At 46.3% G+C, this 23,416-nt stretch overlaps 2 protein-coding genes across 2 annotated transcripts in view; both read left to right on the forward strand.

Moving 5' to 3' along the window:
- Positions 1-13,729, forward strand: part of KLHL36 (kelch like family member 36) — a 17,073-nt gene extending 3,344 nt beyond the window's left edge. Inside the window, exons 3-5 of the mRNA XM_029965515.1 lie at positions 3,432-4,505; positions 5,352-5,509; positions 11,696-13,729. Of these exons, the coding sequence (XP_029821375.1) occupies positions 3,432-4,505; positions 5,352-5,509; positions 11,696-12,251 (1,788 nt within the window). The 3' untranslated portion in view covers positions 12,252-13,729. The remainder of the gene's footprint in view (positions 1-3,431; positions 4,506-5,351; positions 5,510-11,695) is intronic.
- A 5,416-nt stretch (positions 13,730-19,145) lies between these two features.
- USP10 (ubiquitin specific peptidase 10) overlaps positions 19,146-23,416 on the forward strand; it is a 47,763-nt gene continuing 43,492 nt past the window's right edge. The window contains exon 1 of the mRNA XM_029965516.1: positions 19,146-19,478. Coding sequence (XP_029821376.1) covers positions 19,146-19,478 — 333 coding nt within the window. The remainder of the gene's footprint in view (positions 19,479-23,416) is intronic.

Here is a 23,416-nt window from a genome sequence, read left to right on the forward strand (position 1 = left end):
AAAAAAAAAAAAGCAGCAGCAGCAAATGGGCATCTGCTCATCGTGACTCATAGCTTAGAAACCCACATCATTGCAGCACAGTAGTTTCTCTGTACCAAAAATTCAGTCATTAAATGCGATGTGTTTATTTGGAGAATTTTTGTAATTTTTGTACTGATCCATCTCGTAAAATCCAAGCTTGTTAGAGAAGCAAAGCTGAGATTGCTCCTTAGGTTCAGTTTCGATTTTGTACCTGATGGGAGCCTTGATCCTGCAAACAGTGAGCTCATGGAATTGGTGGTCGTTTCTTAGGCTTGTGATGTCAATTTTCTTTGTATCAAATCTGTTTGCACAAATACATTGTTTTTATTTGTGAATTCTCGGAAATCCATCTTAGGCAGCTCTTTATGCAGGTCATCAGGGTGATTTATCAGATGTTAATATCAGCTGTAATTCCCGTGTTCACTGTGTTTCATACCAGTGCAAGCTGCTTTTCTGTTGCAGTGCAAGCTCTGGATAACAGGAGCTGCAGAGCAAGGACTTTGTGCTGCCAAAAACATCTGGAAAAGAGAAACTTTTCAGTGCCTGTGTCTGTCTTATCAAAGTTGAATGAGCCAGATCTCATTTTCTTTTGCACCACTGATGAGCAGCAGTACTGCATTAAGAGTCTGAGAGAAATTAGATCTTTGAATCCAAAAGAAGTTAAAATACTGCTCTAATACAATTGATAAAAGATAAATTGGACTAATTTTTAAATGCATCCCTACCAATATAATCTTTCCCTGAGTGCTGATCCTGTCTGTCACTTAAATGGTTTAGTCTGAATGTAATGATAATTCATCACATTAAAAATTAATTAGCTTGACAGCATTGTTTTATTTTCTTGCTTAGACAGCAGCTGTCACTATCTGTTAAACTTAGAATTACTAGATAATGCTAAAGCTGTTCTAGAGAATATAAATAGCTTGAGAGAGATGTTCACGTTAAGTGTAAAATTAGTCTTGGTTTTGGAATGTGCAGCTCTCAGCTCCTGTAAGTTGCTCCCTGAATGGACTTGCTAAGTGGCTCAAATATGTTAATGTATTCGAGTCCATCCAGTGCCAGGGGTGATGGTTCCATGCCTGATTTCTGAAGGAGCAGCAGTTCTACGTGGCAGCAAGGATTTCAGGAGCACAAGTTGTCGGGAGTATTTGCGGTCAGGATTATGCTGCTGACTCAACGTCCAGCTCCGTAAATAGGGATCTCTGGCAAATCTTATATTCTGGTGTAATCTTGTTAGGCGTGCTGGTGGTATTACAGAATATTAGAGGGAAATGATCAGCCAGTTCCCAGGGATGAGAGGGAATATGGTTTTGGTTCAATCCAATAACCGTCCCCATGAGTCAGATTCGGGAGAGGGGGCTGCAAGTTGTTACTTATTGTCTGTTCACCCACTGTCCTTGATCACAGTTGCCACAGAAGTGTGGTTTATCCTCTGCCATATTTATTCTTCCTCCTACCTTCTCCATCCTCCGGTTTCTGCTTGGACTCCTGTACAATACCAGCTTTTCTCAGCCTCAGAAAAACAAATAAAAAACTTTACAGTCCTTAAACCTATATTTTTTTCCTGTTACAGATCCCTGGCAGTTTTATTCCTCAGTGGAAGCTACTTTGTTGTCCATGCCATAGATCCCTTTTTAAGTTCAGAGATATGATGAGTATACAGCAAATTGAAGAGTTTTGACCCAGAAAACTTATAATTATTGAAGCCTCTTTGCTTAGATTGGTTTAACTCTGCACACTTGCATGTCCAGAGTCACTCCAACAGCAGGATTTTTGGCAGCTGGGACTCCATTGTTTAGAAAAGAACATAAGGAAATACAGAGAAACCACTGGGATGCCACGCTAAGAGCAGCACATTTGGTTGTTAATTTAGGTCTGAGAAAGACCCCTTGGCTCTAGGAGTCAAGTCTTTTCTATCCAGCTGTGTAGAGAGGGTCTCACCATGATTTAGCCAACCTGTGAATGGCCTAGACAGACAGCAGTGATCATGTGCTTTCTGCTTGGAAAACCAGGAAAGCCACAGATATAATTAGGATTTCTAGGAGAAGCAACAGTTTGGTGGAGGAAAGGTGGAATGCCTGGGAGGCTTGAAGAGACCTCAGGTCACCTGTGGGACTGTGTTCAATGTGGATGTGGACTGAGACACCTTTTCAGGGTGTCACCTCTGGGAATGCAGCCTGAGGGTGTAGGACTGGGCAAGACCCAGGACCCTGCAGCCAGGACTGTTCAGAGCTGACTTAGGTTGGATACAAGGATGTGCTTCCATTCCACCTCCTTTCATTTCTCCTACATGTTCTTACAGGCTCTGCAACTCTGCCTAGTTTGGATTTGGTAATTAAAGTTATGTATTTGCATTTAACTTAACCTGGCTTTTATGAAGAGAGGTCAAAAGGTAACTGAAGCATTTAATTCCTCCAAAGGATGGTCCTAAAAGTAACAGCACTTGACATGCTGGGGTGACCAGCCCCTGTTCTGCAGGACATTTGAGGGATAAAATGTTTCCATTTTAGTTCATCTTAAGGCTGAGAAAGAGAGAAAGAGACAAATGCTGGTTGCCCAAAAAGCTCTGTGGCACATCCAGAGCTGGTGGGAATAATGTCTGGACCAGAGGGATCCCAAGAGGGCACTTAATGGATGTGTTCTGAAGGCATTTTCTCCTTTCTGTAAAAGAAAAATATCTAGTCATGTTCATTAAAACAAACCTACCTCAGCTTCTGGAAGCAAGCAGAATTCTTGTGGGAATGAGTTATCCACATGTGTGGCTTTGCACATAAATAAACAGCTATTGCTTCTGAGAGCAGTGCGTGTGCCTGGAATAATATGGAAAGAAAGAGGGGGATTTTTTCTTAGCAAGCTTAGAAATGCAGAGTTCTGGAAAGATTTAAGAGGGGGTAGCTGTCAAGCACACACCAACCCAAACAATACACGGGCAGAATGAAAATTCAGAGTACTGCTGCATGTGTCTCTCCCACTCCAAATGTTTAGTGAGTAGCTTAGCTGAGGGAACTCTGTAAGGAGTCATTTGGGGGACAAGGAAGAAAGGAAATGTCAGCAAGATGTCTCAGAGACAATGAGTGGAAGAGTTTCAGAAAATCATGCCTGTATAACTCATCAGGGAGGGGGGTTTAATGCAGCATTGTGGGGGAGGGAGGAGAATATTATAAAAAAGGTGGAGTAGGAAGCAGTCAAAGTCTCTACAGGCCTTTCAAAGCGAAGGTGAGGAGCTCCAGCTCATACTCTGTTGCCTGCCAGCTGTTTAAAGTCAGAATTTTTTATAAATGTCAATGTGCAGCACAGAAAAGCTTTCTCTGTCTCATGTATGACTCCATTTAGTGGGAAAATACATTTCAGACTGAAATTTAGCCTGATGGAGGTCTGACCTGCCTGGTGATGCTGTTTGTGTTTTCCAGGTGTACCGGTGGGATGACCACTCCAATCTAGTTCTGCAGAGCCTGAATGAGCAGAGGCACCGAGGCCTCTTCTGTGACATCGTCCTGGTGGTGGATGAGCAGCGAGTCCCTGCCCACCGGAACCTCCTGGCCGTGTGCAGCGACTACTTCAACTCCATGTTCACCATCGGCATGAGGGAGGCCCACCAGAAGGAGGTGGAGCTTTTTGGAGCCTCCTACATTGGCCTGAAGGCTGTGGTGGATTTCCTGTACGGCAGCGAGCTCTCTTTGGATGGAGGCAACATCGACTACGTGCTGGAGACGGCTCACCTGCTGCAGATCTGGAAGGTGGTGGACTTCTGCTGCGAGTACCTGGAGAACGAGGTCAGCGAGGAGAACTACCTGTACCTGCAGGAGCTGGCCTCCATCTACAACCTGAAGCGCCTTGACTCCTACATCGACTCCTTCATCCTGCAGAACTTCGGCACGCTGTCCTTCACCCCGGACTTCCTGCAGAACATCTCCTTGCAGAAGCTGTGCCAGTACCTGGACAGCAGCAACGTGCAGCAGGAGTGTGAGCACGACTTGCTGCAGGCCGCCCTGCAGTGGCTCACCCAGTACCCGGAGCGGGAGAACGAGGCTTACCAGGTCCTGGACAACATCCATTTCCCTTTGATCCCCAAGAGCGACCTCCTGCACCGCGTCAAGCCCGCCGTGTGCTCCCTGCTCCCCAAAGAAGCCAACTGCGAGGGGTTCATCGAGGAGGCCGTGAACTACCACAACAACGTGACGGCGCAGCCGGTGCTGCAGACCAAGCGCACGGCCCTGCGCACCTGCGAGGAGCGGCTGCTCTTCGTGGGCGGGGAGGTGTCGGAGCGCTGCCTGGAGCTCTGTGATGACACCTGCTTCCTGGACACCAGGAAGGGCCAGTGGGTGGCAGAAACCCCTCTCCCTGCCCGGCGGAGTCACCACTGCGTTGCGGTCTTGGGAGGCTTCATCTTCATAGCCGGGGGCAGCTTCTCGCGGGACAATGGAGGGGATGCGGCGTCAAATCTGCTTTATAGGTATGATCCCCGCTGTAACCAGTGGATAAAGGTGAGACTTAAGCTGTATTATTTCTCTGTTCAAAGTCCTTAATGTTTAGAGTGTTTTCTCCTTTTTTGGTGAAAGGACAGGGCTCGTTAAAATAGTCAACATGGCAGTGCTTGCCAGTGGAAACTGAAGTTATTTAAGTTGAGAAAGCAGCTACTTGAGTCCTTTGTGGGAATTCTTAAGTTACACAAACAGCAAAAGAGTTTGGGGCAGATACTCAGCTTCACTTGGAATTTGGGCATCTCATCAGTGGAATTCCTGAATCAGCATCCACCTGCAGCTTCCTTCTGGGAATAATGCTGGAATGGACTTACAGGTGATTGCTTAGTTCATCTTTCTCAAGCAGCGGTAACATACAACTGAATAAAAAATGGGTCTGACGTAAAAAGAAAATGTCTCTGACACTTGTCAAGTGTCTCTGAGCTAAATGTCCCTTAGAACAAGCTCTTCACTTCCAGCCTTACTGCAAAACCCTGCAGCTGTGTGGGTTCCTGTAGGAACCAGTCGTGGTTCCTGTAGGACTCAGTCATCCTGGGTGGCTCAGTTGTGGTTCTGAGTGATTCCAACATGTTCCTTGCAGAGTTTGGGAAGGAGGTCCATGTAACACAACCATTTATAGAGTAGCCTGTGTCTCAGATGCTTCCTGTTGTCCCCTTGTTGGAAAAAAGATGATGTGTAACAAGCTACTGCAGAAAAACAAGTCTTTCATGAATATAATGGTCAAAACCAGTGGCTCTCCTTTCCAAATAAATGGGAAGAAGCAACTACCCTATCCTCAGACACGAATATACCTTAAGTCACTCGCTTCCCAGATGCTGGAAGATGTCAGTGTGTTGTTTGCTTTGCCAGGTTGCCTCCATGAGACAACGGCGAGTGGATTTCTACCTGGGAGCCATCACTGACATGCTGGTGGCTGTTGGTGGCAGGAATGAAAACGGGGCACTGTCTTCAGTTGAGACCTACAGCCCTCAGAAGGACTCCTGGACCTACATAGCAGGACTGCCCAGGTAACAGGGGTGTGTGGAGACATTCCCTGTGTCTGAAGAAGGGTGGTAAAGGGAGGTTGTGTGAGCACTGTTCATATCTTGATCAAAGGTGTCTATAATTTCTTTGGCCTTACTTTGTCACCTTGGTGTGATGGTTTTCCTTGTAAAGTGTTTCTCTGTGTTGGGCTGTTGCAGACAAACCACATTTACCTGTATTGCAAATACATAACCCTGGCAAATGTGAGCTCTCTCTCTCTCTCAGTTGAGTTAAAACTTGGCTGTTCTACTTTTGAGAGGCTTTAGCACTGCAGCTCTTCTGGTGACAGCAAACAGGATATTGCTGGTGTCTTGAATCAATGTTGGGTCAGTGGCTTTATAAGAACGGTCTGACAGTGTTTTGTTTGCAAACAGCTACTCAGATTTAGGGATATTTCACATTTGTGGGAATTACAGAAATATTGGCTCTATGGGTGGTGTTTGCATGATGTCTGAAACCTGCAACTTCAGCAGCAGTGCTGGCTTTCCTAGTGGCATCACAAACCAGGTTCCTGCAGTTGGGGTTGAGAGTTCAGGGCTTTTTTTCCCTGGTTCCCTCAGCTGCAGAGCTGCAGAGCCAGAGGCAGCCAGTGAAGGCACAGAAGCCTGTTGCCCAATTCTATTTTGGGCAGGTGCTGCAATGTGAGGCTGATCCAGGCTAACAGCTGGGCTCGAGGGCTCTTCACAGGCAGGGTGCTTTTCCTGCTTTATTTCTGCTCACATAGGCAGATCCAGCAGTTGAGGCTCAACACCACAGTGTGCAGGGGAGTATCTTCAGGTCCTAAATCCTTCTGTTAATTGGGGTCACCTGTGAGATGTATCCTGTATGGATATTTTTACTCATAAATGATCCTGGGGATGTTTGCACTGTTGGTTTAACCCACCCAGATTGCAAGCTGTCTGAAAAGTTTGTGTGTTCCTGCTGCTATCTGTGTGTTGGCTTTGGGAATTCTGCAGCTGCAGCACTTAAAGTGAACTTTGACACATGGGTGTTAATTTTTTATTGGATTGTCTGGCTGGTCTGCTTGGATGAGGCAAAAAATCCCCCTTAGGGGAGAGACCCTTCTTACTCTGGTTGTACAGTGACTGGGATAAGTTACTGCTGCATCCAAAATAAATTGTTCTGCATCCTCTCATGCTACTGCTCTGTCCTTGTGTCAGCTCAGGTGTTTGTGCAGGTGTGTAGTGAACTAGATAGTTTCCCACTTTTCCATGTAGCTGCTCTTGCACATTGATATGTCTTTAGTTAGATCTTAATGGACTCCTGTCACCTTTGGAATTTTGGTCTTTTCAGCCCTTTTTCTCCCTCTGGAGAACTCTCTTGCTGGGCAGTGTGTTGTTTGCAGCCACTATTTTCCTGCACAGAAGGAATAAGGCAAAAAAGAACTTCATGCAGGGTGCAAATGGCAAAAATCAGCACAGAGGTGGTCAACAGGAACCTTTGTGACACACGACCACTGCTCGAGCTCAGCAAGGAGCGGCTCTGGCTGGTGTGGGGCTGCTGGAAGGGGTCTGGGCAGCCCTTTCCAAGGTACTTCAAGTGGACCTGTTAGACCAAGTCCAGAGGAGGCCACCAAGATGATCAGAGGGATGGAGCACTCCTCCTATGATGAAAGGCTGAGAGAATTGGGATGGTTCAGCCCGCAAAAGAGAAGGCTTTGGGATGACCTAATTGTGGCCTCCCAGTACCTGAAGGGGCCCACAAGAAAGATGGAGAGAGAGATGGTTTACAAGGGCCTGGAGTGACAGGACAAGGGGGACTGGCTTCAAACTGACAGGGAGTAGGTTTAGATTAGATATTGGGAAGGAATTCTTCCCTGTGAGGGTGGGGAGGCCCTGGCACAGGTTGCCCAGAGAAGCTGTGGCTGCCCCATCCCTGGAAGTGTTCCAGGCCAGGTTGAACGGGGCTTGGAGCAACCTGGGCTAGTGGAAGGTGTTCCTGCCCATGCAACAAGATGAATTTTAAGGTCTCTTCTAACCCAAACCATTCTATGATTTTGTGGAAGGAGCATTCTGGCCACAGTTCCTGCCGTGTACTCCAGTCTTCCCTTCAATGCACTCTTGATCTGACTTCTGTTTTCCTCCTCACCTCATGCTTTTGTTCCTCAAACAGGTTTAAGTTCCTGTTTCACCCAAATAACATCTTCCCCAGCCCTATCCTAGCAGTAAGACTTTTAATGTCAAGGAAACCAGAAGCTCCAATCCTCTGCTTCCTGATAGACTGAGGCAACATGTCCCACCATAGCTGCCTCATTTCCTGCATTTTTCTGTCTTCTTCCCTCTGAAGAGAACACCTGCTGGTGTTTTGGTCCTTGTAGGTGTGTGGCCACCAGAAGCAGGCACTGCTGCACCTCTCTTGGTATTCCTGACTGCTCCAAACAAGCAACTGCCTGGAAGACTCTTCCCTGGAGTGACAGGCACGCGCTGAGGTCATTCTGGGGTGTGAGCTTGTGTAGTTTGACTCGAGCTGTTTGGGGTGGGACTCTCCGAGGTTGTTTGTTAAAGCTTCTACTCTGAGCATCCAGAAAATGGGTTTATTTTTTTTTATTTCCATGTGTGTGGAGATTTTGAGGGGAAAGGCGGTGCTTGTGTCCTTGAACACACATGCCTCTTACCACTGCCAAATCCCGTGTCCGTGTTGCTGTCCCCGGTCACGCTCCTCCAAGGAAGAGCTCTGCAAGCTCTTTTTTATCTCCTCTTCCCCCCACCTCCTTCCCACCCTACATGGTCAAAACAACACGTTGTTTTCCCTAACCACTTTCTTGGAAGGAGCTGAGCTGTTTTGACTGAACTAACGCTGCCTTACTGGAGGAGAAAACAGCCTCTCGGGGCAGATGCTTAAGTGGAAAACTGCAGCCAAGATGTCTAAAGGGTGGACCTGGTCCAAGTCTGCTACAACTGAATTTATTTTGCCTTGATGCTCATTAGGGTCCTTGGGTGTGGGATGCCTTTCCCTTTCTTCAGAGAGTCCTGTGTTTTTCACCCTTTTCCCAGGCTCTCTGGGAGCAGTCTCTGCCATAGTTTCTAGCCCGGCAGGGAGCAGCGGTGGCTGACAAGTTTGGCAGAGCAGAAGTCGGTGCAGTGTGTTCTCATCCTGAACAGACCATGAAAAGCTCTGCTGCAGACAGCAGTGAAATTAATTGAGTGGCCCTGGGTTAAAGTTTGGCAGAACAACTGAAAGCAGTTGTGTGAGGAGCTGTGTTGGAGCAGGTTGGTGAGTGATGGTATCTGCTCTGCCAGTTGGGTCATGAATAATCTCGCAGGGCTGCAACAGGTGGACCTCGAGATTCAGAGCAACCACAGCTCACCTGGACTTTGGTTGGAGTAGGGGATTCCCAGAGCTTTACTGAGTTAGGCCAAGTGTTCTTCTGGTTAAGAAAATAAATGGTAAATTTTCTAGTGTTTGAATGGGTCAGAAATTGTAATTTTTCAGTCTTGTATTTGGGTAAGTCATTCAAAATTGACAACTAGCTCCAGCAGATGTTAAAACCAAATCTTCTTTCTCCTTAATGCCTGTGATTTTTTCTGGCCACTCTTGTAGATAGCACTGCCAAAGCACTCAGTGCTTTCTGTTGGAGGATGTCTGGACCCACTGTATTGACGTGCTTGTTTTGTTGCCTGTTTAGAAAAGCCCTCTCTAAAGAAAGGATCCGTATTGATTTTTTTTAATCTGTGCATTATATGTCATGCAGTTCCTATGAAAGTGAAGCTGGGTATGAGCTATTTTGGATGAGCTTTCAGAATCCAAGCAAAATGAAACATCTCCAGCACAGTTCAGTGGGTAATTGCCCTGTACTGGGAAATAACAAATTGATGGTCGATTTGGTGCTTCAGATCTGATTGTTTCTGTCAAACAACTCTTGTAGCTGTTGCTGTTCCCTGGACTGAGGCAAAAGAAAAGCAGCAGTGCTTTTTCTGCAGCTGCCTGTGCTGGGCTGCATGCCTGTGCTTGAGAGACAATGGCTACTGCTTGCTTACATATACAGAATTCCAGTGTAGGAAAACATTTAACCTACTTCTCCAAAGGCCACTCAAGTCTTTCTTAACTCAGTAATTTTTTCCCACATGCTGAACGTGATGGGAGTGCTCTCAGCAGTGCAATAACCCCAGGCTCTGTGTTGGACTCAAAGTCCTCACACTCTCCTCTTTCTGATTCCTCAACACTCCCTGTTACCTGTCCCTGCCTCCACAGTGGAGGGCACTGCATGGTCTCTAGGCAGTTTGTGGGTTGGATGTGGATTTAAAGTCTGCAGTTTGAAATGAACTGCACTCAAGTCGTCCATCCCATCCCCAGACTGGCAGTCTACTTTTTAAGACCCATTCCTGTGTATGTAGAGAAACACAGACTGACAACCAGGGTGGGAGCCACTGGAGACATCCACTCCTGGCTCTTGTCTGGGAGAGACCTCAGACAAGATCTCAGTGCACTGCACCTGCCCTGGCATTGCTCAGGGTGAGTGCACGTGCTCAGGGTGAGTTATGTGCTTCCAGGCTGAGTGAGGCAGATTGAGAGCTGTGGAAATTCTGAGTTGCCTTTTTGGATAAAGTCCATAACTGAGCCTTAGCCCTCTCTTTTTTTTTTCTTCCTCTCTTTTCCCTGACTGGCAAAGAAGCAGAACAGCTCTGAAGTGACCTCTGCAAGGTCTCCAGGGCTGGTTCTCCAGCCCTTGTAGTTGAACAGACTGTCCTGGTCACTCAGCATTGTTAGCCCAAGTGTGTCAGGGATTTTTCTCCTCCTTGTAGCAGGAACCTGTTAAAATCTCTGATTCAGACAGAGGGCTCAGAGGTTTCGGTAGGCATCTAGAATAATGACACCTTTTAGCTTGTCTCAGAAGTGTTGTGCTTTCAGGGCAAACGTGGGGTTTCTTTTCTAGTCCATCTTCTCCCTTGGCACAAAAGTGCTGGCACTTGAGTGTGTGGAAGCCGTTACGATGCCATTTGTGTGGCTGAGAGAAACTATTACCTTGTGAAATAAAAGCAGCTCAAGGTTCTCTCCACATGGAGTTCCAGCATGTTCAGACATGGTTCAAAAGTAATGCTAACGTGGGTTTGTCTGCTGGACAGTTTGAGTTATCTTGAGTGCCTGACTACAAAGGGTGGTAGCAGAGGCTCGTGAGTGTGGTGTGATGAGCACACTGCTCTGCAGCCCTATGGGTATTAAATCATTTGGGCTCTTTGTGTGAGCCAATTTGCTGTGGCTGGTGCTGCAGCTGTACCTTTTGACACCCCAACTTCCCTCAAATGAGAAAAAAAAGGCATGCAGGAAGGATATGTTCAAAGAAGCTGAGGCTGTCCTCGTCTTAGCTATCCACTTCTGAGAGCTCAGAGGGGCTTGGTCAGGAATATCCCAGTGTGAAGTGAAGAACAGCCTGAAGAATTAGGTTTGTAGTGGCGTTATTGTAGGTGATCAAAGGCATTTTCTCTGTGCCTCGTAGAAACAGCGTGATGTTGGTTCTACCATCTCATGTTCTCTTACTTCAAACGTGGACTCTGATCTGTGATTGACTGTGGTCTGTTGCCTTGTCTTGAGGTGACCAAAGGAGTTTCTATCTGTAGAGCAGCAGTGGTAGCAGACAGATGGCTCATGAAAAGGACACTACATGTATTGTGACTGCAAATGAACCGGGCTGTGAATGCCTGTGGGTAAAGGAATGTGATCCATGGTCCTGAAGCTGTGGAAAGGGAAGGCAACAGTAGTTTTCTTCTTGGTTTCTCTTGGTTAATCGCTACTGGGAAGTCTGAGAGGTGTCATGATTATTTCCTCTTTCTGTCTTAGAAACCCTTGCTGAGATGTGGATTTTTTCCCCTCCCACTGATTCAAGCCAAGCACTGGAGCAGGAAAGTAAGAATGAAGGCCATGCCTGCTAGAGCAGGATGGGTTAGTTCTGTTGTATGACACTGTAGAGGATGCCTTAAAAAGTGATGGTCATACCTCAGTGCTCTGTTGGTATGAAAAGGATGCTTTCAAAGTGGTTGTCGTGCCGTGGCACTCAGCGGTGCAGGGTGCAGGTGTGAGAGTGAGGATAGTTACTGGGTAACTCCCAGGACCAGGGATTCTTCTCTTGTACTTACTGTTTATTTGCTCCTCTAGTACCAGTCCCTGCTGAATGCTTGTGTATCAATAAAATCCACATGTACTAAAGCTGGAGTGTTTCTGTTTGCCCGGGCCAGGTTCACCTACGGCCACGCCGGGACCGTGTACAAGGAGTTCGTGTACATTTCGGGAGGCCACGATTACCAGATCGGCCCCTACAGGAAGAACCTGCTGTGCTACGATTACCGCACCGACGTGTGGGAGGAGAAGAGGCCCATGATCACGGCCCGGGGGTGGCACAGCATGTGCACCCTGCAGGACAACATCTACTCCATCGGCGGCAGCGACGACAACATCGAAACCATGGCGCGCTTCGACATCCTGAGCGTGGAGTCCTACAGCCCCCAGTGCAACCAGTGGACCAGGGTGGCTCCCCTGTTACAGGCCAACAGCGAGTCGGGGGTGGCAGTTTGGGATGGCAAGATCTATATCCTCGGAGGGTACAGCTGGGAGGAGGCTGTCTTCTCCAAGACGGTCCAGGTTTATGACAAGGAGAAGAACAAGTGGTGCAAAGGAACGGACTTGCCCAAAGCGATCGCCGGGGTGTCCGCGTGTGTCTGCGCGCTGAAACCCAAAACAGAGGACAAAAAGAAAAAGACAAAAACAAAAAAACATCAAGACCGAGGGAGATGACTACTCCTGGGTAGCCACCCTTGGATGGTGGACTCCAAAAGGACCTTGTATTTAGTCATTTCTACCTAACCTGAATTCTTTTTTTCTTTTTAAACAGGGGGAGGGGGTGGGGGGGCACCTTCTGAAGCCTCAGAAAATGTACAGTTGAATGTGGGTTTTTTTGGATTAAACTCATGTTTAAGGTAGAAACATCAAAAGAAACCAAAAACTCCCCCTTCTACCATACAAAGGGTGATGTGGCCAGAGAGGTTCTGCTGCTCCCCTGAATGTTAAGGCTTAGGCTTTTCCTTCTGTGGTTCATGGCATTTCCACTACATCGTATTATATCGACGTTTTAAGGAAGTTTTTAAAAACAACTTTTATACTTTTTTATACCACATTTTGCTAACTCAGTCTCTCGTTTGCCATATGTTCTGTTACTGACTGTAGAAGCTGCTGCTCTGTGATTGTGACCCCGTTGTTGGCGTCGGGAACTCGTCGTTTGATGATCTTTGGTCTCTGTGCGGCTCGGCCGGGACACGGTGCAGCTCTTGGGGCAGCACTGGCATTCCCAGCATTGTCAGGCAGTCAGCTGGAATTGTGACTATTGTACTCTTGTCACAATTCCAGCTTCCCCATAGCCCAGCTCACCAGACATGCTCATAAACACGGTTTATTTCAGCCACTGGTGATCTGCTGAGTGGATTTCAAGGGCTTTGGTTTAAAGTTCAGCTGTGGATCGTTGCTGTTATTTCTTCCTCAGTCCTTCTCCCATCTCCCTTTCCATGTATTTCTGATTTGCCTTCTTTTCCATCTGGTGTACATGCAGGTGATATCCTGCTACCCTCTTTTTTTATTTTTCCCCCTCCCCAACTATTTACCTCAGTAATTGGACAACACTAAGAAAACATTTTTGCACTTAATTTCATTTGAAGCTCTAGTCAATCTAAGAACTCTTAGATTTCTTATAAGCACATATGTGTATTGAAAGAGGTAACTGAATGCATTTCTAGAGTGCAAGAAAGTTACAGGTCGTTTCTTCAGTGCTAAGAAAACTAGTTGAAATTAATTTTCTGAAACTCCTTGAGGTTTTTTTGATATTTTTTTTTTAAAGCCTCAGGAGTCAGTCTTTCATTTGCATTAATGGATTTATTTTAAAGCCTTTGTACACTGCATGAGGTAATGGTTATTATTTTCTAGCCTAAAAACAAATTAAAAAAAAAAAAAAAAAAAAAACAACCCAGAAAAAATCAAACACTTTGGTTATGACAAACTCATTGACCAGTTGCTTGGGGTTTTTTATATCTGAAATCCTTGCTATGTTGACTGACAACTACTTAACTTTTGGGGACATTTTCATGTGTAAGTATAGAATAAAAATTTCAAAGACTTGCTTTGTTTCTGTTACTGGGCTGCTTGTTATTTAGCCCCCCTTTTAATGTGTTTATGTATTACATAATGTCTGGGAACAATAAATCCAGTTTAGAATATTCTATTCATCACCGTCTGACTTGTGTATTGATTTAACTGAGGTTTTCCTTTTGGATAAATTGGAAGGAAATAATCCTGTGATCATTTTGAAGTGGCATTGATAATGGTGGAAACATTTTAGTAGGCAAAAGCTAAATTTAACAATATGAAGTAGAAATAGAACTTATTTGGCTAATTTATGTTTTCTGCATCATACTCCAAACCAGACAGTCAAAGACAAGGGGGAATGGCTTCCCACTGCCAGAGGGCAGGGTTAGGTGGGATATTGGGAAGGAATTGTTCCCTGTGAGGGTTGTGAGGCCCTGGCACAGGTTGCCCAGAGCAGCTGTGGCTGCCCCATCCCTGGAGGTGTTCCAGGCCAGGTTGGACAGGGCTTGGAGCAACCTGGGCTAGTGGAAGGTGTCCCTGCCCATGGCAGGGGGTGGAACAGGACACAGGATGAGCTTTAAAGTCTCTTCCAACCCAAACCATTCTGTGATACTATGAAATTACTTTTTGCCTTTTTACAGCTATGAAAAAAGACCAAATCCAGTTTGTGGAGTGGTTTCAAAGATGGTGTTTAATGGGGAGTAGATAAACACAGTTATGACTTCCTGACATTAAACTTAATTGCATTGACAAAAGGTATTTTCAGTACCCATCAAAGCAAGCTTTGTTTCCCCTGTGTCTGTATGGTCCCTTCAAAACCAGAGGCTGTGGGTGAGTGTGGGACATCTCATGTGTTATTAGAGGTCACTGGGGGATCGTACCTGTTGTTGCCATAAGATTTTTCCATTATTGAAGGAACAAATGATTCCCATTTGCACCTCCAGGGCCCAGGGCAGTGAGCACTGCTCAAGGCACAGTCTGGCAGAGTGCCCCTGGATTTTGGATGTTGTGTACCCAGACATGGCTTATCATCCCTGGGGAAGTGTTGGCAGGTAGCACACGGGGCTGGGAGATAACTGCTGAACTGCTTTGGGAAACTGGTGTGCTGGAATTCTGCACAGATGTGTGACACGAGTGGGTTTCTGCTCTGCTTTTTGAGGTCTGAACAGTAATTAGGATCAGCAGAGGAAAGGTGTATCCTGGTCTGTGCTCTTAGGGAGCCAGCCTGGCTCCTGCACCTGCACATCCCACTGCCTTCATCCCTAAGCTTTGTAAAGCATTTTACCCTTGCCAGGAAGCACAGCTCTTTCTTCCTGCCCCGAGGAAAAATGACTACTGCTCTACCTCATTTTTACAAAGGCTCCCATTGCCAAATTCTGAGAAAAGCTTGTTTTACCTGAAACAAAACAGCTACCAAAACCCTCAGGTTTTCTCTTCCCACACTTCCATGCCCTGTATCTTGGCATGGACACATCAAGGAGCTGCTGCCTGGAACTCTGTCGTTAGATTACATAAATCCCTCAACATACCCTGAGGAAAAATTACACCGTGGTGTGAGATGCAGTTGTTTTGAAGGCTTGAGAAAGAAGCTGGAAATATTTTTGTTCTCAAGTTGAAATCTTAAGTTGAGAAAAATGTGCCTGTGTCTGTCTTTCCCCATCAGAGATCAGGCTGCTTTCTTCCAAAGGCTGGTGATTTTCCGTGTGCTGTTTAGGATTCCATATTCTTGCGTGCCAGCAAAAAAGGGGTCGTGTGTCAAGGGAATGTAAAGAAATAATTTAACCTTTAGTGCTCTTTCTGAAAACAATTTAACTTGCAGAAAACAAGCCCAGATTCAAATTGTGATTCTTCTGTTGATCTTAGCGAAGCTCTGACCAGTGAGAAACTTCTATGGGGTGGCAAAAAAAAACAACTGGTGTGACAAGCTTTATGTATTATTTTATTTCAGCTTCTTGTCCTATTTCAGTTCTCATGAATGCGATAATGAGGGAGGTGCTAATTATTCCTTCATGAACTTTGAGTTGTCTCAGGGACCAGGTCAGGGCAGATGGAGGGGTTCTGCCACCGCGCTGTGTGAGTCTGAGCACGGGTGAGCTCCAGCTACTTACAGTTTCCTCCTTACTGGTAACTCTTCTCCTAAGTGAGGGACACACAGCTCAGCCACAGGTTTATTGATACCACACACATTTTTTAGTTCCTTCTGGAACTCAGAGTAGCTTGGGAAAAAAACGTGCCTTTGTTTTCATCGTGATGGGTTTGGTGACAGAACACGAGGGGAAGGTGAGGTGCAGCTTTGCTGGTTCTTTTGAGGCTGCAGCACTAAGAGATGATTGCATAAGGAGAGAGGAGACTTGTATTTAAGATAGGGATGAATAAGTCACAGTTAATTAGTCAAAATTGATAATTGAAACACATAACGCACTGAGCCAAGCATTCACATGATCTACTAAAGACTTAAAATATCATATTTTTAGAGCCAACTGATCCTCCCTGAGATCCAGCCAGGGGAGGTGACTGCTGCTTGCAAATACTTCATGTAGGCAAAGCCCTTATTGTACCTAGAAGCTATTGGGATAAAACTTCTGCATCTCTAAAGAAAAAGTCTTCAGAGCTCCTGTAGCTCTTGGCACTGGCAGGAATCTCAGCACAAAACCTCCCGCAGCCATCAACCATTTTCTGCAGTGCTATGGGAAGGCATTCCCTGAAAAAGTGGAGGTGAGGGTTCTGAGTGCTTCAAATCCTCAAAAGTCATCCTAAAATGTGCTCAAAAGTCTTTCACCTTCACCTTCTGGGCGCTGTCATGAGCACAGGTCTCATGACCTGGTGAAATCACGCGGAGCGTGGCGTGGAAGGGCAAGCCATTCCCAAGCACTTTGCATTGACAGTAGGATAAGAGCAATTACAGTAGCACCTGAGAGGCAGCTACCTTGGGAGTGGTTTATCCAGCTCTCTGGCTGCTGTTAGACAACCCTTTATTTCCACAGCCATGGACTGTTGTAGATAAATTCACAAATAAAGTCAGTTCCATGTCGTTAGGAACATTACTCCATGGTTCTTGAGACTGGATATGCAGTCATAAGATGGATACACAGAAAAAACCCACAGCACCGGTTATTTTTGATTTGGAAAAGCAACATGTTTGGGAGCGATAATTCACAGCATAAAGGATGGAAGAAAATAAAACTTCTTTCTGCAATGAAAGCAGTAATGAAACAAAGACCACTAAAAATGGCTAAAAGGAATAAAGCAGAACAGAGGTGGGAACTTTGCAGCAGGTAAGTTTCATCAAAACATGATATTACAAGAAAACTTAGATTATTACAAAATATTATGGTAAAGTGTTAACAGACTTTACAATGAAATTACGTTAAGGTGGGATAAAATTGAAGATGTTTTAAATGTTGCTGAACGAGACAGTGACATCCTTTCGTCCCACCTCAGTTTTCCCCATCAGCTCTGGCTTTTAACAGTACTGGTCTTTGAATTTTGTGCTTTCCAGGCTGGAGACACTGTGCTCATTTGTATTTCGAAGCAGTCAGTTTACTTAGGCAGCATTGTGGGCAGAAGGGAATTTTGCCTTCAACCAGTCGAGCCACGTAAGGGTTTTCGCTCCATTATTTACCTTGTAAATTAGACTCCCGAGGGGAGAGGGGCTTTCAGACGTTTGAAATGCTGTATGCAAAAAGCCTGTACATTTGTCTCTCTTTTTTGTTTCTCTCTTTTAATATTAAGCAGCCCTTTTCACTGCTGGTTCTCTGCCTCAGGACAGCGGAGCAACACTCGCGAGAGACAAAAGCGAGGGAGCGGCCGCTGGGTGTGTCAGCTGGAAGGGCAGAAGCTGATAGAGAAAATCATTTACTGTCATCAGCACACAGTAAGTGTTGCACTTCACAAAACAGGAGGGAAATGTCCTTGTCGTGGAGACACGGAAGAATCTTCTCATTTTCCACGAACCTCCTCTCTGAACAGCCAAACACACAAAGTTCTTTGTCTTCTTTTCTTCCTTCTCTTCTGTCACACTCATGTTGAGTTTTCTCTCACATTTGCCAACTAAAGTAGACTTTTGCAGAACTTCATAGTTTGTTTAAGGAAAAAAATATGGAGTACATTAGCAGTTAATTTAATGGATTCTTGCCTAGGGGTTTCAGTATTGTTATGACTCAGGCCTCTCAAAATCATGAGATTGGCTTAGTCATTCTTTTTTTTTCCCTTTTTTTCCAGATACCAACGCTGAACCCATTCCCACCCTGGTTATTTGGGACAGAGGTGGGACAGCTTCACACCAGCATCACCTGGGCACACAGCCTGTCATCTGCCAGAGGGACCCTGGGCATGTGGCCTTTTACAGGCAGAATCTGGACATTAGGAGGAATTTCTTCACGTGATTAAACATTGGAATGGGCTGCCCAGGGTTGGAATCACCATCCCTGGAGATGTTCAAGAAATTACTGGATGTGAAACTCTTTGCTCTGGTCTAGTTGACGTGGTAGTGATCGGTCACAGGTTGGACCTAATCACAGAAACACAGAATCATTAGGGTTGGAAGGGACCTCTGGAGATCACCCAGCCCTGCCGAGGCAGGGTCACCTGAAGCAGGTGACACAGGAACACATCCAGGTAGGTTTGGAATGTCTCCAGAGGGGGAGAGTCCACAACCTCCCTGGGCAGCTGTTCCAGTGCTCTGCCACCCTCAACGTAAAGAAGCTCTTCCTCAAGTTGAGGTAAAACTTCTCGTATTTTAGTTTATGTCCCTTGCTCCTGGTCCTGTCACTGAGCACCACCAAAAAGAGTCTGGAGCCATCCCGGCACAGGTTTCCCAGAGAAGCTGTGGCTGCCCGATCCTTGGAAGTGTGCAAGGCTGGGTTGGACAGGGCTTGGAGCAACCTGGGCTAGCAAGTGGGATCCCTGCCCATGCGATGGGGGTTGGAACGAGATCACCTTTGAGGTCCCTTGCAACCCAAACCATCCCGTGATTCTATTATGCTCTTGACATCAGCCTTGGGAGATATTTATATATATTTTATTTATAATGGGATCTCCTCCTCTCCTCTCTCCTCTCCTCGTTGTAACAAGATGATCTTTGAGGTCCCTTCCAACCCAAACCCTTCCCTGATTCTATGTTGCTCTTGACACCTGCTTTGGGAGATATTTATATATCTTTTAGTTATGAGATCCCCTCTCAGCTTTCTCTTTTCCAGACTAAACACCCCATCACCCCCAGCCTCTCCTCGTGAGAGAGATGCTGAAGGGTGCTTCCATCGAAGTTTTTTGGGCTCCCCTCCCTCTTTCCCGCGCGGTGCCTCCCCGCTCCCCTCAGGGGGGCGGTCCCATGTCAATGGAGGGGGGTTCCATGGAAGTTTTTAGGGACGCTCTCCCCCTTTCCCGCGCGGGCGCCTCCCCGCTCCCCTCAGCGGGGCGGTTCCCCGCCCCCGCGTCCCTCAAGCGCGCTCTCGCTCCCGCCCCGCGTCGCGCGCGAGCCGGGCGGGCGGGGCCGGCGCATGCGCGGAGCGCGGCGCGCGGAGCGCCCGCCCGGCCTGGTGGCGTGCGAGGAAGAAGATGGCGGCGGCGGGGCGCGGCGGCGGTGAGGCGGCCGGGACCAGAACCGAGCTCCGGCGGGGGACGCGGGCCCGCCATGGCCCTGGCAATCGGCGCGCAGGTAGCCGCCACCGCCCGCACCCCGCGCTCTGGCGCCCCGCCGGCACGCGCCCGGACCCCACGGGGCTCCCGGCGGCGGGGCGGGCCCGGGGTGGGGGGAGCATGGTGGCCGGGAGTAGGCCCAGGGTCGATCTGTGCACGTTCATTGAATGTGCGCGAGCGCGGTGGGGCCGCTCGCTGGCCCGGCGGGGGCGGCGGATCCGGCGCTCCCCCCGGCGGATTCCCACCCCGGGGGTCCGGAGGGCTAGGGGCGGCCCGCGCCGTGGTCGGAGTCACCACGCCCGGGGCTCGGGGAGAGGGGGGGGGGATCGTGCTGAGCCCCCGCCGGGGGGTGGCTGGGACAGAGCCCATGGCTGCGGGTTCGCTTTTTTATTTGGGGTAGGGGGGGAGAGACAGGAGCGATTCTATAACGAGAAGGGAATAAGGAGATTTGTAAAGTAATCCTCCCCCCTCCCCCCCGCCCAAACACTCGCTAAACCCCGGCGCATCGGGGTGCAAAGGGCTGAGTGTTGCAAGATCGCCGTGCACGGGGATGCGTGTGCGGATTCCCTGGATCCCACTGGCTGAACCGGCCGGGAGATTTGTGCACGGAGTGGGGAAAAAAACTGCAGCCGTGGTGGTTTTCTCGCTGGAAGTTTACAGCTCGGTTCCCGGGCTAATCCAGTGTGTGCTTAGGGCAAATGATTGAATGGGTTCACTTCGCTCTTTCTTTTTCCCTCTAAGGTTCTTCGTCCCAGAAAGGTTTAAAGCAGAAATGTCAGGAAAAGTGTGTGCAGCGCTGAGGTGTTTATTTGCAAGACTTCGTGCAACTTTGCGTTTAGCAAATAATAAAGTTTAGAAAACTTTGGGGCTGTTAAAGATAATTTTGTTAAGAATCCGTGTCTTTCATAACAGAAAATACAGTTCATAAAATATAAGTTATTTCGAAGAAGGTGATGCTTTATTCTGAATTTTGTATTTTCTGAAGGCACTTAATGTACACATCAAATGAAGTTGAGCACTGGTAGCACTGATAGGGATTGTTCCATAAACAAAAGTTTGTAATGGGTGAAAACTATATTGACACTTCTTGTCCAGCTTCATTTATTTATATTGGAGAGCAAGAGGGGAGTGATTTTGTTTATGTAGCTGTTCTGAGGGTCATTGCAATTTCTGGAGTTTGTTTAAAATTTGAAATTGATTGAAAATTTGGCATCCTTCAAGTTTTCTTTCTTTTCCTCTTCAAGTGGAGGAAACTCACTTAGTTTTTGGACTTTTTTTAACTATCTTAATGACTGATAATTACGATCAGGTTTATCAGAATGATTGAGTGCCCAACTCAAGGGTCATTTCACACCTTACTTTCCCCTCCCCTCAGCAGTGCCTGTGGTCTGTTTGATTGCTTTGGGGTTTACATTGCAGCTGTTTTCTTGATTTAGAAGAATTAAGGACATTTTTCTGTCTGTACTTAATTATGTTGGTGGACCTTGAAACAAAAACACGTGAAGCTGATAATTTAGTTGACAGTGAAGTGCTGCAGAGCTGAAATTAAAACTAGACTGTAAATTCATCTTTAGTAGTAACTTGAACATCTGCTGTTTTAAATCAACTCCTTCTATAGGTAAATGCAGATATTTGGGTCTCCTGAGGATTACTGTGTAAATTTATATAAAATTTGGAAGCATATCTGTAAGATATCTTTTAGCTGCACATACTTTGTTCATGTCACTAAGCAGCCTATTTTTGTGGGGGTTTTTTGTTTCCAAATTTAAACAGTTTATTTAGGTGCTGTCTAGGATTTATATGAATAATTCTAGAACAATATGGTGCTGTAATACTGGATTAAGGTAACAGTGTTTTGGACTCTTTTGGCTGAAAAGCCTGAAGAGAAGTTCAGGGATGCAGTGTGGGATTTTTCCTCTTTATTTTAGAACGGTGCTGTTGCAGATCAGTAGGAAAAATAAGAGTTTTGCTAAAAGTTGTCTGTTCTGAGCACAAGATAAATAACATTATTGAGTCATTGTGTTCGTGTCACGATGCAGAGTTGTGGGCAAAAGCGTGTCGCTTTTCCATATCACCGTAATTTGGGTGTACAATAATTGAGATATTTTTTGTAACACACAGAGGAAAAGGCCTTCAAGGAAATGCTGCTGCTGCTCTTACAGCTAAAATGCACAGTCAGATTCCTGCCGATGGATGGATCACGTAAGGGCGGGCAGAAATATTTCCTCAGTCGGTTCGCGCGTCGTGACAAGCGAATCATGAAATGCTCATATCAAATATTTCCAAAGGGGGATTAATTTTGGATGATCAGCTCGTCAGCAAGCACAGGAGTGAAGGATAACGTGGTTTAGGTATCGCTGGTTTGTACCTCTGTGTTCCATGTCATTATTTCATAATCATTTAATGAGATATTTAAGTGTCGCTGTCAGTCTTCTGGGTGTGTGCTGGCTAAATTCAAAATCTGCCCTTTTTTTAATGTGAGCTAGAAGTAAACCTGCTGTATCACTACATGACACTGAAGATGTTAAGCTGATCTAGTTAAAACCATTTGTCATCAAGGGCGGCTAAAAATCTCTTAAAGAAAAAAAAAAAAGCAGCTTAAAAACTATTTCCCTGTTTGGAAAGAGTAAAACTGTCAGAACTGTGTAAACTGTTGTTTTAGTCCCTTTTTCTGTTGTTTTTCATGGAGAGAATTAATACAGGCGCATCATTTATGAATTCCTGTGAAAACAAGTTAAGCAGAAGAAAGGATACCATGGCAGAATGAATCATTTATGCTTGTTTTGTTCTTTCCCCATCACCGTGGTGTCAGATGAACGCGGTGCCATTTTAAACGTACCGCATTGCCCCCAAACCTGGCTGGAGTGAGAACTGGGCGGGTTTGAGCTCAGAAAAAAAGCTGAACAAGCTCCTGAGCTGCTCATCCTCACCCAGGATGTGTCTGGCCTGGCAACCAGAAGAACTGGAACTCGGAACGTGGCATGCAACCCGACTCCCTGAAACACTGCACTGCAAACGGCCTCTTTTATGGCCGGCTTGGAGGGTTGCTCCCTGGCAGGGTGTAGTTTGATGTTCCCTTAAGCCAGAGCTGTTTCTAGAAGAAGAAAAAAAAAAGGCAACATTCTGCAGGCATTTGTGCTGTGCTGCCTTTGCAGTGCATTGCCTGATGTTTGTGGTGATTAGGAAATCGATGTCTCTAAAATAGTGTTAAAAATTGGTTGTTCTGCACCTGGGTGAGTTTCTTGGGCACATGTGGGTGATGTTGGAGTGTCCTTACAGGCAGAAGGAAGCATCTGGGGGGAGGGCAGTGTGAATTCTGTCAGGTTTGTGAAAATATGGGGGACACCCTGAACACAGAATAAAAGATGGCTCTGGAAAAGGACTGCTGTGGGTGCATTTGGGGAGAGGTGTTCGAGTGCATCCTCTTGCTGCAGCTGCTGCTCAGTTGCTGTCCTGGGTTTTAAAGGGCTGAAGAAGCTGGATTTGTCTCCCCCTCTGTTTTTTTGAGCCCTGCTCTCACTGCTTAGAAGGATCTGGGTTCATCCTTTTGCCCGTGGAGTGAGTAGTTATTGAGGGATTCTGTGATCTTGGGAATTCAGGCTGCAGCTGAAGCTGAGAGTTTCGGTAGCCAGGAGGTATCATTTGCCTTTCTAAAATGTGAATGGTGAATCCACGCAGAGTAAAGTTGGGTGAATGTGGGTTGCTTGACTTAAAAAAAGAAAGTCTGGGAAAACTGACATAGAACTTAAATTTGGAACTATATGGAAGCATGCAAATAGACTAAAACCCACAGGTTTTGTGAATCACTGCTATTTATTCTGTGCATTCTAGCCTATAGCACTGATCTGGAGACGTTTTAGAATGGATCCAACCATCTACCTATTAATAAATCCAGTTTTTGGAGGCAGTTGCTTAAGACACACTGCTTTTTCCATCCATGTAGCTGCTAAAACACTTGTAAAGTTAAGTGGGGTTTTGTTTATAGGTAAACTGAGCAGTCTCGTTTCTGTTTAGTGGTCGACACGCAACATGCTGTGTCGTACAAAACAGCCAGATCTGTTGTAATAGAAGTTGCTGGCCTTGGGCCACTGGATTATAGTCATTTGTCACTCTAATGCCATTTCAGCAATGTAGATGTTCATTTCCAAAGAATTAAACATGCTGGAACTGCGGTTTTTCTGTTGGATGGA

Source organism: Manacus vitellinus, unplaced genomic scaffold (genome assembly GCF_001715985.3).
Source record: "Manacus vitellinus isolate BGI_N305 unplaced genomic scaffold, ASM171598v3 scaffold_10_pilon, whole genome shotgun sequence".
NCBI classification, from domain to species: Eukaryota; Metazoa; Chordata; class Aves; order Passeriformes; family Pipridae; genus Manacus; species Manacus vitellinus.